The sequence below is a fragment of the Cherax quadricarinatus genome, chromosome 6, assembly GCF_038502225.1.
Source record: "Cherax quadricarinatus isolate ZL_2023a chromosome 6, ASM3850222v1, whole genome shotgun sequence".
In the NCBI taxonomy this organism is placed as follows: Eukaryota; Metazoa; Arthropoda; class Malacostraca; order Decapoda; family Parastacidae; genus Cherax; species Cherax quadricarinatus.
Genome location: NC_091297.1, coordinates 18,655,670 through 18,673,668, shown reverse-complemented (window position 1 = coordinate 18,673,668; position 17,999 = coordinate 18,655,670). Strand labels below are relative to the sequence as shown.

General features: G+C 42.3%; 1 protein-coding gene across 1 annotated transcript in view; it reads left to right on the top strand.

Moving 5' to 3' along the window:
• LOC138851553 (uncharacterized) overlaps nucleotides 1-17,999 on the top strand; it is a 63,902-nt gene that overhangs the window by 34,795 nt on the left and 11,108 nt on the right. Inside the window, exon 4 of the mRNA XM_070080795.1 lies at nucleotides 15,110-15,238. Within this exon, the coding sequence (XP_069936896.1) occupies nucleotides 15,110-15,238 (129 nt within the window). The remainder of the gene's footprint in view (nucleotides 1-15,109; nucleotides 15,239-17,999) is intronic.

Here is a 17,999-nt window from a genome sequence, read left to right as displayed (position 1 = left end):
GATAGAACAATGAAGTGGTAAGAAGTAAAATAGGAGAGAGATTCTGTAGATATTAAAAACAATTAAGACTATGAGGTAGAATGGTCGTTGAATACAACAGTGACATTCAAAAGTAGTTGGGGTATTGGAGATTATTTGGGGGGAACAAAATTTATGGCATAACACTAATGGTGGACAGTGGGTATTATCTGCACCTTAATCTGATTCTGTTAATCCAGCCTCACTTAGGAATGTTTTAAGGTCATGTTCTGTAGAGATGAAGTATCTCTTCCCAGTGGGCTGTTTCCTAACTGCGATTTTTCCATCCCTCACAAAGCACTGGTGGATTTTTTGGGCGTAGCGTAATTTTCTTAGTCGATAAAGAAGGTTTTGTCTTGTTTTGGTAAGGCACTCATTGACGTAAACATCAGTTTTCATAGAAATGGATGTTTTTAGTAGGTTGTTTCTTTGTAGGCTAGTTTGGAATTTTAACAGCACTGTTTTTTTACCCGTTTGGTAGCCCATCAGTTTGCAATCTTTTAGGTCATCACTATGTATGTTAAGGCGAAGGTGGTCCTTGATAAGTTGTAGGGTGGTCTCCATGCAGGTTTCTTGGGTGACTGTGGGTGGGAGATGTTTGCTGTTAACTACAACAGTGTCAGATAGCTGTTGTTGGTCATTATGATCTTGGAAGTTGGTTATGACATTGACAAGTTGTTGGTCCACTCTTGATCTTTCTTCTATAATGTTGGTAGTAAGTAGGGCGACTTGGTCTTTTAGAGTGTTGATGGTGTCTACGGACTGGGTGCGGGTGTTGCTTTGTTGTTCCAGAGTGTCTAGTTTATGTTCTAGAGCAGTGATCTTGCTGAGGTACTGTGCATTGGAAGCTTTTAGTTCCTGCATTTCCTGGGTTAGTTTGGTGATTGTGTGGTCCTGAATTGTAAGGAGTTTAGCTATTTCTGGGTTGGTAATCTTCTTAACATCAAATCTATGTAGTACATGTACTTGTAGTAATTAAAGATATTATTATTATTATTATTATTAGTTGTTTATTGGGCTATCTTATTGAAACTTGGGCAATGTATGATGGAAAGATGCTTCTTAATGTATGCCAAAAATGGAATAAATCAGACCATAAATAACGGAGTTCACTTCTCAGTCATTAGCCTCCTCATAGTGGTATATTTTCATGTGGTTTTTATGGCTGTATTCTCGTTTTTTGGTCTCGTTTGATAGAATGGGAGATATATTACAGAAATAGAGATGATTTTGATTGCTTTCACGATGAAAAGTACCTTGAAATTGAGCTCAAAGCGGAAATGTTCCATTCTTTAGCGATGTTCAAGAATAAACAAATGATGTCACCGTCTAATACATGTGTGCCTACCAGTCCTAATTCCAATAGGCAGTCATGAATGGGCTGACATTATTCATACAATTATTGCAACAATGCAGTAGTCTGCATAACAGTAAATCTTCTATTTTTTGTGTGAATAAAAATTCAAAATGGTAAGCAAGAGTAATATAAGAGGGTCCTGGAGCCATGACTAATGAACAGAGAAAACGTTATTTTAGTGCCAGGAATGTCTGCATTGTTTATTCTGGACCCTATTTTGAAATAGATATCTGTTGAAATTTGTGTGAAATTGCCCAAATTGCTAATTTCAGACCACTTTATTGGGTAGTTGAAATAGGTGAATGGGCAGTTTCTTGTACTCAGTCGACAGAATAGAAGTAAGTAAATAAGTTTATTCAGGTATACACAAATACAGTTACATAGATTATCACATAGTATAGCAGCATATGTACAGAGAACCTAGGATAACTCAAAAAAGTCGAAGTGACTTATTTCAAGTACCTGGCTTGGGCTTGTCATATATGATTTTTGGTAAATTTTTTTTTTCTCAGTTGTTTGTTGGGCTATCTTATTGAAACTTGGGCAATGTATGATGGAAAGATGCTTCTTAACGTACACCAAAAAGGAAAAAAAAAATGGGCGATAATTTAGGGAGTTCACTTCTCAGCCATTAGCCACCTCTTTGCGGTATATTTTCATATGGTTTTTATGGTTGTATTCTTGTTTTTTTTTGGTCTCGTTTGATAGAATGGAAGATATATTACAGAAATAGATATGATTTTGATTGGTTTCACAATGGAAAGTACCTTGAAATTGAGCTCAAACTAGTGGAAATGTTCAATTTTTGCCGATGTTCAGTGAACTTTCTTGTGTAAGTTGGTTAATTTTATTAAGTGGATTCTAACATAACCACTCTGTAATATGGCAAACTCAGTAATCTGGCACACTACAGGTCCCAATGATGCTGGATTTGTGATGGCGGATCTGTATCAAAATTTTATCAAACTTGTGTAACATTCAGAGGATCTTCCTGTTCCAGTATCACCAACCTATAAAGATAAATTTCCCTTGAATGATAAAGAAGCCACTAACTCAGAGTCTGAGTTTGAACCAGCTGGAGTCGACATCCAGGAACCACGTCAAGTAACTCAGTGACCTTAACAATCTTGTGCACAATCTTAATTTATCCAAGGACCAATCAAAACTATTTTGGTTAATGATTGCACCGGTGGAATTTACTGCACCCTGATACAATAATCAGTTTGTTCATAAAATGACTTAAAAGATTAGAAACCTACTTTAAATTGAAAGAATATGTTACTGTTGTAATGTTAATGGACTTTTTGATGCTTTGGGTAAACATCATAATCCTGCAATACAGTGTTTGTTTATTGATTCCAACAAAACAAGTCAGAAGGCCATGTTCATGACAACACCTATCAAATCTGCATTTAGCTCTTTAGGGAAACATACAAAACAATGCAAACACTTGTCACACTGACTGAACACGAGAAGTTTGGGTGCAAAATCTGTGGTGGCTTGAAATTAATAGGTTTGTTAATGGGACCTCTTCAAGGGGGGCTTCTTGGTCTGAGGAATTAGCCCTGTCGGTCTTCTTCCTCAGACCGAACCTAATTACCCCCCATTCTCCCCTCCCCTATCCCATCCTCCCTATCCTCCCTTTTTTCCATTCCTCCTCCTCCTCCTCCTCACCCCTCCCTTTTGCCCTTCCTCTTTTTGGCCTTTGGGATTTCTCCCACCGGCGCGCTAGTTCCTAGGTAGGGGAAAGGACACCGGGGTCCATCCCATTCCGTTGAGGCTCTTGGCGGTGGCGTAGTTTGCCGTGGAATCTGGATTGCCTGGGGATGTCCCAATCCCTCTCCGGTATCCCGGAGTAGCTTTGGGTGTCTTTCGGGCGACAGGTGTATCTCTGGTAGCCACCTTTCAGATTCCGGGGGTGGTGGCCGAAGGAGGTATGCTTTGTGGCGGATATCCGGCCGCCCTCTCTTTTGTCCACCGAGGTAGCTCGGCAGATGTGAGGTTGCTATCCCGGATTACTGGTTTACTGGCATGAAGGGTAGGGTATGGCACGGGTTCCATGCTGCATCTGCGCTACTAGCGGTGTTGAGGTCCTCTTGGGCGCGGAGGGAGATTTCCGGCCCTTTCATTCCTCCTGGGAACTATTCCTCCCCGCTCCCCCCTTTTTTTATTCTTTTTTTATTTTTATTTTCTTTTCTTCTTTTTTTTTTCTTAAAAACAAAAAGCAAAGGAGTAACCTAACCATGGCAGCCCTAGTCCATGAACCCACTACCCCCGGGCCCCTTCTTGATACCGCACCCCATTCTGACCCTGCCTTGTGTTTAGACCACTCTTCGGACACTCCTGATGCCCCTGTACCTCTTGCTGGTACTGTTTCCTCACCCGCTTCAGGTACCGGGGCTTCGACTGACTCCTTCGATTTGTCTGAACTCCGCTCTCCTTTGACTATGCTTCTGGCTTCTCCCTCTACGGTACGGCAATTTTCGAATCGCCCGCCCATTTCATGCCGGACCAACTCCGGTCCTACTCCTAAACGCCAACGTCAATCTCCTGATGATGCTCCTTCGTTACCTTGCCATTCTACTCGGAAAAGACCGACACGTCAAGCACTCCCTCTCCACGCTCAGTTTCGGACCACACAGTGGACTAAATTCTTTACTTTAAGACCGACTTCTTCTTCTGCCTACCTTTCTGACCATAGTATTGGCAAAGCGCTCCTGCGTCATGTTGGTAGAGATATTTCATTTCATGCTCTCAAGAGCGGTATGCGCATCGTCACTGTCCAGAATGCTACCCAAGCTCATGATCTTTCTCTCCTTTCGAATATCGATACTACTCCTATCACTATTGAAAAACATCTTTCTCTCAATTCTTGTAGTGGTACTGTCATTGTGCCCCCATACCATAGTCCAACAGAATTTCCAGTCATGTGGCAATGACATTTTTGAACAGCTGGAACTCCAGGATCTCCCAATCCTCAAAGTAGACACTTATGTCCTTCCTGCCCGGGGGCAGAGACGTTACCCTTGCAATGTGGCTCGTTTAACTTTTGACAGCCGAGAACTCCCGTCCTCTGTATGTGTCGCGGGACATCGGTTACAAGTTCGAAAGGTGATACCTACACCGCAACAATGTAGAAATTGCTGGCGTTTTGGTCACCCAGCGAAATATTGCAGATCTATGGCCGAATGCCCAGTCTGTGGTGCCGACGACCATTCTAATACATCTTGCAGTCAACCTCCATCTTGCCTTAATTGTAATGAAGCTCGCCCTTCGTACTCCCACCGTTGCCAGGTCTACTTAAATGAACGTGAAATCCGTTGCCTCAAAGAGGCAGAAGGTCTCCCTTATGCTATGGCAGTTACCCATCTCCGCCTCCAAGGGAGACTACTCTGTGTTTCTTATTCTCATGTTTCCAAACATCCCCCCACTTCTGGGGTACCATCTTCTGCAGCCTCCTCTGTTGTTACCCCTCCCATAGCCACTACGGCATCTAATCCTTTTGCTGTCCTTGGCTCTGACGTCCCGACTACAACTCAGTCTGTTCTCACATCTTCGCGTCCTTCCTCACAAGCCCCAGTATCGGCAAGACCTCGTACGACACCTAATACCAATCGCCCCTCTACTCAGAAGTCAAAAAAATCCACATTGCTCAAATCTTCTTTTCCCCTTCCTTCCCTTCTTCCACCTCCACACTTTACCTTTCCAGTCTCTGTACCTAGTTCTTCCCCTCTCTCTGGCTCTATTACAAGTGTGGAGATTCACCCTCCTCCTCGTACTATGCCTTCCACCCCTGTCCCCTCCCAAGTTTCTCCCTCTTCTGTCCCCCCCCACACTTCATCTCCAGTCCCTTACACTCTTCCCTCCCCCTCTACTTTGGTACAGTCCATTACTGTCCCAATCTTTACTCACCCTCCTCCTTCTATCTCCAATATGGTCTCCCATACATCTTTGAATTCAGAAACACTTGAAGCCATTTCAGAATATATTGCAGAGACTAAACCTTCAATGGACACTGATTCACTTCCTGTTCCTTCTCTTCCCTCTCCTCCATCTTCACAACCCCATTCTTCGCAACGCTCCGTTCCTTCGCTACTTGAACGTCTTCCAATGCCACCACACGTTGACTTTTCTAACCCCCTCTAGTCCGTAGGTGCCTTTACCTACAGATTCCTGATATTTTCTTCATCGCCAATCATGGCCTATTTACAGTGGAATATCCGCGGCCTCAGGGGTAATCGGGGTGAGCTTCAGATGTTGCTTTCCAGGTTTTCCCCTGTTGGTGCTTGCTTACAAGAACCAAAATTACACTCGGCTGTTTTCCAACCTATCTCAGGCTATAATTTATTGTATTCTTCGGATCCTTTCTCAGATGGGATATTTAATGAAAGTGCCCTTCTTCTACGCAATGATATTCCGTACTGTCAACTATTTGTCCATACCCCGCTGCATTACACTGCAGCCCGTATCCACTTGAATAAGTGGTTTACAATATGTTCTTTATATCTCTCTCTCCTTCTCGAGCATTTTCTGTCCCAGACTTTGCCTTTCTTGTTTCATCCTTACCACCACCACTTCTGTTACTTGGTGATTTTAATGCCCACCATTTCCTCTGGGGGGGGTCTCATTGTGACTCGCGTGGCCTCATTGTGACTCGCGTGGCATTCAGTTGGAGGCTTTTCTCGCCTCTCACCCCCTCCATGTTTTAAATACGGGTACTCCCACCCATTTTGATCCTCGTACTCATACTCTCTCTTGCATCGATCTGTCAGTCTGCTCTTCCTCCATTGCACTAGGCTTCACCTGGTCTGTTCTACCAGACTTACATGACAGCGATCATTTTCCGATCATTCTTACTTCTCCTTCCTATTCACCACCTTTCCGTAGCCCTCGCTGGCAATTTGATCGGGCAAATTGGGATCTTTACTCACACCTCACTGCTTTTAGTGAGGTTCCTTCTTCATCCTCCATTGATAAGCTCCTACACATCTTCTCGACGTCAGTTTATACTGCAGCTTCTCATTCTATACCCCAAACCTCAGGCAGGCATTCTCAAAAGTGCGTGCCTTGGTGGTCTCCTGCTTGTGCTCGTGCAGTACGTTTGAAACGTGCTGCATGGGGCAGGTACCAGTACAATAGAACTGCTGAGAGAGTTCTTGATTTTAAGCAGAAGCATGCGATCACTCGCCGTGTCATCCGTGAAGCTAAACGCACTTGTTGGCGAGACTATGTTTCCACCATCACCTCTGCTTCTTCTATGAGTGCAGTCTGGAGAAAAGTGAGGAAATTGAGTGGTAAATACTCTCCTGACCCAGCTCCTGTTCTACGGGTCGCTGGTGTTGATGTAGCAAACCCTCTCGACGTTGCCATTGAACTTGGCACACATCTGGTCCGTATTTCCCGAGGGCTCCATCTATGCCCCTCGTTTCTTTCCTCAAAGTCTGCCAGAGAGTTAGTACCCTTGGACTTTTCTTCTCTCAGAGAAGAACAGTATAATGTGCCTTTTACACTTCAAGAACTGGAGGCAACGCTCTCAGCTTGCCGATCATCGGCAGCTGGGCCTGACGACATTCATATTCGTATGTTACAATATTTACATCGGTCAGCCCTTGTAGTCCTCTTACACCTCTTCAATCTTATTTGGGCACAAGGAGTTCTTCCCCAGCTGTGGAAATCTGCCATTGTTCTCCCTTTCCGCAAACCGGGTACTACAGGACATGATACCTCCCACTATCGCCCCATCGCTCTTACTAGTGCAGTTTGCAAAGTGATGGAACGTCTCGTAAATCGACGTTTAATGTGGTATTTAGAGACACACAACAGTCTCTCCGCTAGTCAATATGGCTTTCGTAAGGGTCGTTCTACCATAGACCCCTTACTACGCTTGGATACGTATGTTCGTAATGCCTTTGCGAATAATCACTCGGTTATTGCCATATTTTTTGACCTTGAGAAGGCATATGACACAACTTGGAGGTATAATATTTTGGCCCAGGCCCATTCCTTAGGCCTCCGAGGCAATCTACCATCCTTCCTTACGAACTTTTTAACTGACAGACATTTTTGTGTTCGAGTCAATAATGTTCTTTCCCCGGACTTCGTCCAAGCTGAAGGTGTCCCTCAGGGATGTGTTCTGAGCACAACACTTTCTCCTTGCTATAAATGATTTGGCCTCTGTTCTTCCACCCAATATTTGGTCATCACTCAATGTTGATGACTTCGCTATTGCTTGTTCAGGCGCTGACTGTCATCTTATTGCAGTTTCTCTCCAGCATGCGGTCGACCGTGTTTCCACTTGGGCCACCACGCATGGGTTTAAATTTTCAAGTACCAAAACTCGCCAAATTACTTTCACTAGACGCTCTGTTATCTCCGATCATCCTTTGTATCTCTATGGCTCCCGTATCCCCGAACGTGATACAGTCAGGTTTCTAGGCCTTCTCTTTGACCGTCGGTTATCCTGGAAATCTCACATAACCTCTCTGAAGGCAACTTGTCACAGCCGGCTAAACCTTCTTAAAACCCTTGCTCATCTTTCCTGGGGAGCTGATCGTCGAACTCTGCTTCGCCTACATTCAGCCCTCGTTTTATCGAAACTCGATTATGGTGACCAGATTTATTCCGCGGCCTCTCCTGCTACTCTCTCTAGCCTTAACTCTATCCATCACCAAGGATTACGTTTGTGCCTTGGTGCTTTTCGCTCTTCCCCTGTTGAGAGCCTCTATACAGAAGCGAATGTTCCATCCTTGTCTGATCGCTGTGATGCCCATTGCCTTCGCTACTATGTACGCTCTCACGATCTACACAATCCTTCCATTTATAGAATGGTCACCGATATTAGTTTACCTGGAGAGAGTTTCGGGGGTCAACGCCCCCGCGGCCCGGTCTGTGACCAGGCCTCCTGGTGGATCAGCGCCTGATCAACCAGGCTGTTGCTGCTGGCTGCACGCAAACCAACGTACGAGCCACAGCCCGGCTGATGAGGAACTGACTTTAGGTGCTTGTCCAGTGCCAGCTTGAAGACTGCCAGGGGTCTGTTGGTAATCCCCCTTATGTGTGCTGGGAGGCAGTTGAACAGTCTCGGGCCCCTGACACTTATTGTATGGTCTCTTAACGTGCTAGTGACACCCCTGCTTTTCATTGGGGGGATGGTGCATCGTCTGCCAAGTCTTTTGCTTTCGTAGTGAGTGATTTTCGTGTGCAAGTTCGGTACTAGTCCCTCTAGGATTTTCCAGGTGTATATAATCATGTATCTCTCCCTCCTGTGTTCCAGGGAATACAGGTTTAGAAACCTCAAGCGCTCCCAGTAATTGAGGTGTTTTATCTCCGTTATGCGCGCCGTGAAAGTTCTCTGTACATTTTCTAGGTCGGCAATTTCACCTGCCTTGAAAGGTGCTGTTAGAATGCAGCAATATTCCAGCCTAGAAAGAACAAGTGACCTGAAGAGTGTCATCATGGGCTTGGCCTCCCTAGTTTTGAAGGTTCTCATTATCCATCCTGTCATTTTTCTAGCATTAGTAGACATTCTTTATTCGTTCGCCGCCCCTGTTTGCTCCGTCCCTTTTCTCTTCGCCTACATTCACTCTTGTCTTCCCTTCAGTTACCACCTTTATATGTTCATGTAGCATCTCACTTTTCCCTACCCCCCTGGGAAGTTCCAGCTGTTCGGGTCTGTTCTTTCTCACTCCCTTGCTCGAAAGCTCAACTGCCTACGGTGGCTTCCCGCTCTCTTTTTCTTGATCACTTCCACTCCCATTCTCATGCCACCGCTGTGTACACAGATGGCTCTAAGTCTTCAGACGGCGTCGGATTCGCAGCAGTGTTTCCGGACAGCGTCGTGCGGGGACATTTACTATCTTCAGCTAGCATTTTTACTGCTGAACTGTATGCCATTCTTGCAGCACTTATTCGTATCGCATCTATGCCTGTGTCATCATTTGTAGTAGTCTCAGACTCCCTTAGTCCTCTACAGGCTATACGAAAATTTGATACATCTCATCCCCTAGTTCTCCGTATCCAACTTTGGCTACGCCGTATCTCTACCAAACAAAGATATTGTTTTTTGTTGGGTCCCTGGTCATGTCGATGTACAGGGCAATGAACAGGCAGACACTGCTGCGCGGTCAGCAGTACATGATCTACCAATTTCCTATCGAGGTGTTCCATTTCTGGACTATTTTGGTGCAATAGCTACCCACCTTTGCACCCGTTGGCAACAACGTTGGTCAACTCTGCTCGGTAACAAACTTCATTCTATTAAACCGAGCATAGGTTACTGGCCGTCTTCTTGTCATCAGTGCCGAGGTTGGGAGACCACTCTCTCCCGCCTTCGCATTGGTCACACTCGTCTTACTCATGGGTATCTCATGGAGAGGCACCCTGTTCCTCTCTGTGAGCAGTGTCAAGTTCCAGTATCGATTAGCCACATTCTGTTAGACTGCCTTCTCTATCAACGAGCACGCAGAATTTACCTCCGTCGTCGTCTTCGTTCTACTACTCTCTCTTTACCTTCCCTTCTTGCTGATGGACCCTCCTTTAATCCTGACTCTCTCATTGACTTCTTGACAACGACTGATTTACTCCACAAACTCTGATACTTTTCGCACTCCCCTCAGCCCTTTCTAGTTCAGTCTCTTGCTGCCCTTTACCCTTTCACCATCCACTGCCCCGCTGTTATCCGTAACCTATTACTCATCCATCTCCCTTTTGCCACCTGATGCCCTCGCTTCCTTCCTGCCCTGCAGCGCTGTATAGTCCTTGTGGCTTAGCGCTTCTTTTTGATTATAATAATAATAATTGTTAATGGGACTACAAGGTGGGTTACAAAGTACTGCTGTTCCCTGTGCCTGTGGGACAGTCAAGATACAGTGCAACACTACATTCAATGTACATGACCAACTTTAGAACTGTATGAGGCTGGCGTGAAGAACGTGCAACATAGACATTAATCAATCGAGAAGACATACTTCTGCTTTTATGTATGAAGCTAGGCCTCTTCGAAAACTTAAGAACATAAGAATGTAGGAACACTGCAGAAGGCCTACTGGCCCATACGAGGCAGGTCCTTATCAAAACAACCTCTACCTAAAGCTACCCAAGAAATAACTCCCGTACCCCATGACACCAATCAAACCCAGCCCCTCCCACTCATATATTTGTCCAGTCTCTTCTTAAAGCTACCCAAGGTCCTAGCCTCTATCACCCCATTGGGAAGACTGTTCCACGCATCTACAACTCTGTTAGAAAACCACTACTTACCTATGTCCTTTCTAAATCTAAATTTATCCAACTTATATCCATTATTTCTGGTTCTTACCTGGTTCGACACCCTCAGTACTTTATTAATATCTCCCTTGTTTATGCCTGTCATCCACTTATACACTTCAATGATATCTCCCCTCATTCTATGCCTCTCCAGAGAGTGGAGATTTAAGGCTTTAAGTCTATCTTCATACGGGAGGTTCCTTACACAGTAAATCATTTTAGTCATTCTTCTCTGTATGTTCTCTGAGTCTATATCCATCCTGTAGTAAGGGGACCAAAACTGAGCAGCATAATCTAAATGAGGCCTCACTAGTGATGTATAGAGCTGTAAAATAACTTTTGGACTTCTGTTACTTATACTTCTTGAGATAAATCCAAGTAATCTGTTGGCCTTGTTGCACACACTAAGGCACTGCTGTCTTGGCTTTAGATTTCTGCTTACCATGACTCCCAAGTCTTTTTCACATTCTGTATGATCAAGCTCTACTTCACCTAGATTATAGCTTCGAGGGTTATTTTCATTACCAAGGGCAAGTACCTTACACTTATCCACATTGAACTTCATCTGCCATTTTTCAGACCAAGACATTAATTTGTCCAAATCGTCCTGGAGTTCATTGATATCCTCCTCAGAGTGAATTATATGGCCTATCTTTGTATCATCAGCAAACTTACTCATGTCACTAGTAATCCCTTCATCAAGGTCATTAATGTAAATTATGAACAAGAGAGGGCCTAAAACTGATCCTTGTGGAACGCCACTAGTGACTAATTCCCATTCAGATTTCACTCCATTAATGGTAACTCTCTGCTTTCTATTGGTAAGCCATGCCTCAATCCATGCTAGAACTTTACCTTCTATACCATGAGCTGCCACTTTTCTTAAGAGTCTCTTGTGAGGTACTCTGTCGAAGGCTTTACTAAAATCCAAATAAACAATATCATATTCCTTATCACTGTCAACTGCCTCAAATGTTCTATTGAAGAACGTCAGTAAGTTTGTCAGGCAGGAACGACCTCTTGTGAATCCATGCTGAGATTCATTTATCAAGTTATGCTCTTCAAGGTGACTTCTGATAATGTCAGCTATAATTGATTCTAATAACTTGCCCACTATAGATGTCAGGCTTATTGGACGGTAATTTGAAGGAGTGGACTTATCCCCTGATTTGAATATAGGAACCACATTAGCCATCTTCCACAACTCTGGCACAACACCAGTAAGGATGGACGCATTGAATACACTCGTTAATGGCTGAGTAAGCTCCATCTTGCATTCCTTAGGTACCCTGGAAAACAGCTCATCGGGTCCTGGGGACTTATTTTGCTTCAGTTTGTCTATCTGTTTAATAACCATGTCCCTCATGACAGTAATATTAGTTAACTTAAATTCATCAGGAACTAAATAATTGTTAATTACTGGAATCTCATTTACATCTTCCTGTGTAAAAACTGACAAAAAATAGTCATTAAATAAGGAACACATTTCCAGTTCATTATCCGTCAGCTGTCCATTCCCAATTTTCAGAGGTCCTACTTTTTCCTTCACCTTCATCCTATACACTTGAAAGAACCCCTTTGGATTAGTCTTTGATTCATTAGCAACTCTAATTTCATAGTCACGTTTAGCCTTTCTAATCCCCTTTTTTACTTCCCTTTTAAGCTGAACATATTGGTCAGTAAGGTTAACCTCTCCTCTTCTGATGTGCCTATAAATTCCCCTTTTCTCCCCTAATAGATGCTTTAGCCTCCTGTTAACCCATTTGGGATCATTATTATTAGACCTAATTTCTCACTGGGGAATGTATATACTCTGGGCACAGTGTACATTATTAAGAAAACAATCATAAAAGCAGATCCCTTCATAATCATAAGTATGATCATCATCAGTAAAATCATTAGATAGATAACCCCAATCAAGATTTGACAGGTGTTCCCTAAGTCCATTATAATTGGCAGAATGAAAATCAGGGATTTTTACTGTATTATCATTATTCTTGCATTCCCAGTTAATGCTAAAAGTGATGGATTTGTGATCACTTGCGACAAGCTCTTCAGTGATCTCCAGATTATTCACGAGTGTTTCCTTATTTGACAAGACTAGGTCTAGCAAATTAATATCCCTGGTAGGCTCTGTTATGCTCTGCTGAATTTGCAGCCCTGAGTTCATTGAGGACCAGATCTTAAGAATCTTCTCCAAGCTAAAATTTCTTTCCTAATTTCACAAGTCCAACAAATAATGAGGTGCCCAAAAGAAGACTAATACTGAAAAACCTCAATCTATTACTGTACCAAAACTCACATAATAATAGTACAGCTCTTCTTTCATCAAATACTATCTACAAAATTGTCAGACATCTGGTACATGCACAGTGCAACAATAAAGCAAGCATCTTCAAGATCCAGTGCTCAGGCTGCAATAAGAATTATGGCAAAGAAATTCATGTAACTGAAATGCCACAGTCCTAGAACACAAGCAAGTAGAACTCACGTTTTCCACAAGGCTTGAATCATCCACAGGAAGAGGCAATCATGCCTCATGAACAAGGAAAGGGCTGAACTTAATAGAGAAATTGATTGATAAGATAAAAGGATGCTGTATTGAGACAGCTTTGATTCATATCAGTAATATTGAGACACATGTGCAACATCTGGGTATCTTTATTGTAGACGTTTTGCCATCCAGTGGCTTTATTAATACAAATTCCAGGACATAACTTGAAGACAGGAGAACTATGTACAGAAGATGAGGTAATCAGTCCCTCAACCTAGCAGTAGGTGCAAAGAGCACCGTAGTCGTGAAGATTCAGAATCTCCATATCTCTACTGCCTCCAACCGTCTCCTCGCTGCTGCATTTACCACCCAAGCTTCACATCCATATAAGAGTGTTGGTACTACTATACTTTCATACATTCCCTTCTTTGCCTCCATAGATAACGTTTTTTGACTCCACATATACCTCAACGCACCACTCACCTTTTTTCCCTTATCAATTCTATGATTAACCTCATCCTTCATAAATCCATCCGCTGACACGTCAACTCCCAAGTATCTGAAAACATTCACTTCTTCGATACTCCTCCTCCCCAATTTGATATCCAATTTTTCTTTATCTAAATCATTTGATACCCTCATCACCTTACTCTTTTCTATGTTCATTTTCAACTTTCTACCTTTACACACATTCTCAAACTCATCCACTAACCTTTGCAATTTTTCTTTAGAATCTCCCATAAGCACAGTATCATCAGCAAAAAGTAACTGTGTCAATTCCCATTTTGAATTTGATTCCCCATAATTTAATCCCACCCCTCTCCCGAACACCCTAGCATTTACTTCTTTTACAACCCCATCTATAAATATATTAAACAACCATATTTACTATATTTTATGACATGATTTATGAAGCTCAAAAGTGAAGAAATTGTTGGCAGCACAAAGACTTGCTCTGCATATTATCTTTACCATATACATGTACAGTATATATATTAATAACATATACCTGCAACTAGTACAGTAGTATTTTGTCATTATATGTCTTGCTGCACTCTTACCATACTATATAGTTAACAAGTACTACAAGGTAATGGTCTCCAAATACACAATAGAACTATGAGTTGACAAAGGGTCATACTCTAATTATTATTATAATCAAAACTAGGTGCTAAACCTAATGGTAGGGATTTTTGTTTTTAGTTAAATCAAGCTTTCTCATTCAAAGGAAAACCTCAATGTAATTTTGGTATATTTTATTTAGGAATTTAAGAATCACACAAACTGAAATATATAATATAGCTTGAAATATTCCCAATAGCAGTTACATTTCTGCACTGATACAAAAAAAAAACCTAATGCATAATTATTAAATTATTATAAATTTGGACTTCCAGCAAGCGTGCATGAGCGTGTTAGATAGGAGTGAATGGAGACGAATGATACTTGGGACCTGACGATCTGTTGGAGTGTGAGCAGGGTAATATTTAGTGAAGGGATTCAGGGAAACCGGTTATTTTCACATAGTCGGACTTGAGTCCTGGAAATGGGAAGTACAATGCCTGCACCTTAAAGGAGTGGTTTGGGATACTGGCAGTTTGGAGGGATATGTTGTGTATCTTTATACGTATATGCTTCTAAACTGTTGTATTCTGGGCACCTCTGCAAAAGCAGTGATAATGTGTGAGTGTGGTGAAAGTGTTGAATGATGATGAAAGTATTTTCTTTTTGGGGATTTTCTTTCTTTTTTGGGTCACCCTGCCTCGGTGGGAGACGGCCGACTTGTTGGAAAAAAAAAAAAAAAAAAAAAATTGTCTGACTGAATCTTACGTAGAAAACAATCAAGTGTATGTAGGCATTCATGCATCTATTCCATGTATATTCTCTAGATTAATTTTTTCAAAATTTCCATTTGGTGCAAAATTTATTGAGTAAAAAAATTTAAAATTTTATCTAATTAAGCATATTAAATTCAGGTAACACCAGCTGGATTTCCTCGAGACACAGGCAGCATAGTGAGCTCGAGTGATGGTCTTCTCATTACTTTCCCAGCTGTTCTCGATGTTTCCACCAGGACCCTTCTCTTGTGTTGTGCTTTAAACCTGGTTAGTACCAAAAAAATGCTCATACCTATAAAAATCACAATGATACATTTTACATCTATTAGGGTAAGATATAAACAGTTATTGGAGGATAGATGGGCTAATGAGAGCATAGGCAATGGGGTCGAAGAGGTATGGGGTAGGTTTAAAAATGTAGTGTTAGTGTTCAGCAGAAGTTTGTGGTTACAGGAAAGTGGGTGCGGGAGGGAAGAGGAGCGATTGGTGGAATGATGATGTAAAGAGAGTAGTAAGGGAGAAAAAGTTAGCATATGAGAAGTTTTTACAAAGTAGAAGTGATGCAAGGAGGGAAGAGTATATGGAGAAAAAGAGAGAGGTTAAGAGAGTGGTGAAGCAATGTAAAAAGAGAGCAAATGAGAGAGTGGGTGAGATGTTATCAACAAATTTTGTTGAAAATAAGAAAAAGTTTTGGAGTGAGATTAACAAGTTAAGAAAGCCTAGAGAACAAATGGATTTGTCAGTTAAAAATAGGAGAGGAGAGTTATTAAATGGAGAGTTAGAGGTATTGGGAAGATGGAGGGAATATTTTGAGGAATTGTTAAATGTTGATGAAGATAGGGAAGCTGTGATTTCGTGTATAGGACAAGGAGGAATAACATCTTGTAGGAGTGAGGAAGAGCCAGTTGTGAGTGTGGGGGAAGTTCGTGAGGCAGTAGGTAAAATGAAAGGGGGTAAGGCAGCCGGGATTGATGGGATAAAGATAGAAATGTTAAAAGCAGGTGGGGATATAGTTTTGGAGTGGTTGGTGCAATTATTTAATAAATGTATGGAAGAGGGTAAGGTACCTAGGGATTGGCAGAGAGCATGCATAGTTCCTTTGTATAAAGGCAAAGGGGATAAAAGAGAGTGCAAAAATTATAGGGGGATAAGTCTACTGAGTATACCTGGTAAAGTGTATGGTAGAATTATTATTGAAAGAATTAAGAGTAAGACGGAGAATAGGATAGCAGATGAACAAGGAGGCTTTAGGAAAGGTAGGGGGTGTGTGGACCAGGTGTTTACAGTGAAACATATAAGTGAACAGTATTTAGATAAGGTTAAAGAGGTCTTTGTGGCATTTATGGATTTGGAAAAGGCGTATGACAGGGTGGATAGGGGGGCAATGTGGCAGATGTTGCAAGTGTATGGTGTAGGAGGTAGGTTACTGAAAGCAGTGAAGAGTTTTTACAAGGATAGTGAGGCTCAAGTTAGAGTATGTAGGAAAGAGGGAAATTATTTCCCAGTAAAAGTAGGCCTTAGACAAGGATGTGTGATGTCTCCGTGGTTGTTTAATATATTTATAGATGGGGTTGTAAGAGAAGTAAATGCGAGGGTCTTGACAAGAGGCGTGGAGTTAAAAGATAAAGAATCACACACAAAGTGGGAGTTGTCACAGCTGCTCTTTGCTGATGACACTGTGCTCTTGGGAGATTCTGAAGAGAAGTTGCAGAGATTGGTGGATGAATTTGGTAGGGTGTGCAAAAGAAGAAAATTAAAGGTGAATACAGGAAAGAGTAAGGTTATGAGGATAACAAAAAGATTAGGTGATGAAAGATTGAATATCAGATTGGAGGGAGAGAGTATGGAGTGGTGAATGTATTCAGATATTTGGGAGTGGACGTGTCAGCGGATGGGTCTATGAAAGATGAGGTGAATCATAGAATTGATGAGGGAAAAAGAGTGAGTGGTGCACTTAGGAGTCTGTGGAGACAAAGAACTTTGTCCTTGGAGGCAAAGAGGGGAATGTATGAGAGTATAGTTTTACCAACGCTCTTATATGGGTGTGAAGCATGGGTGATGAATGTTGCAGCGAGGAGAAGGCTGGAGGCAGTGGAGATGTCATGTCTGAGGGCAATGTGTGGTGTGAATATAATGCAGAGAATTCGTAGTTTGGAAGTTAGGAGGAAGTGCGGGATTACCAAAACTGTTGTCCAGAGGGCTGAGGAGGGGTTGTTGAGGTGGTTCGGACATGTGGAGAGAATGGAGCGAAACAGAATAACTTCAAGAGTGTATCAGTCTGTAGTGGAAGGAAGGCGGGGTAGGGGTCGGCCTAGGAAAGGATGGAGGGAGGGGGTAAAAGAGGTTTTGTGTGTGAGGGGCTTGGACTTCCAGCAGGCATGCGTGAGCGTGTTTGATAGGAGTGAATGGAGACAAGTGATTTTTAATACTTGATGTGCTGTTGGAGTGTGAGAAAAGTAACATTTATGAAGGGATTCAGGGAAACCGGCAGGCCGGACTTGAGTCCTGGAGATGGGAAGTACAGTGCCTGCACTCTGAAGGAGGGGTGTTAATGTTGCAGTTTAAAAACTGTAGTGTAAAGCACCCTTCTGGCAAGACAGTGATGGAGTGAATGATGGTGAAAGTTTTTCTTTTTCGGGCCACCCTGCCTTGGTGGGAATCGGCCAGTGTGATAATAAATAAATAATAATAGGATACCTAGGAGCCAAAGTCTAAACAAAAGACTCTTCATTAATGGGTATACACAGGTAAAATCCTAGTCATTCCATTACTTCTGTTAATGTGAATAGTACTTATGATAAATTTCATAAAGCCAAAATGTTAATAGTCTTATTCTTGCATATAACAAAATTATATAAAGATGACAATTACTAAATTAAAATTCATAGTGATGTAAATGTAACAATATGATTTTGCATTCAGCTTGCAAGGACAGGATTATAGAATACATGGGATTTGAAGCATTGCCATTACCATTTTCAGACCTTTGTAGGCCTTAGGCACACTTGCCTTCGTAGGCCTTACTCCC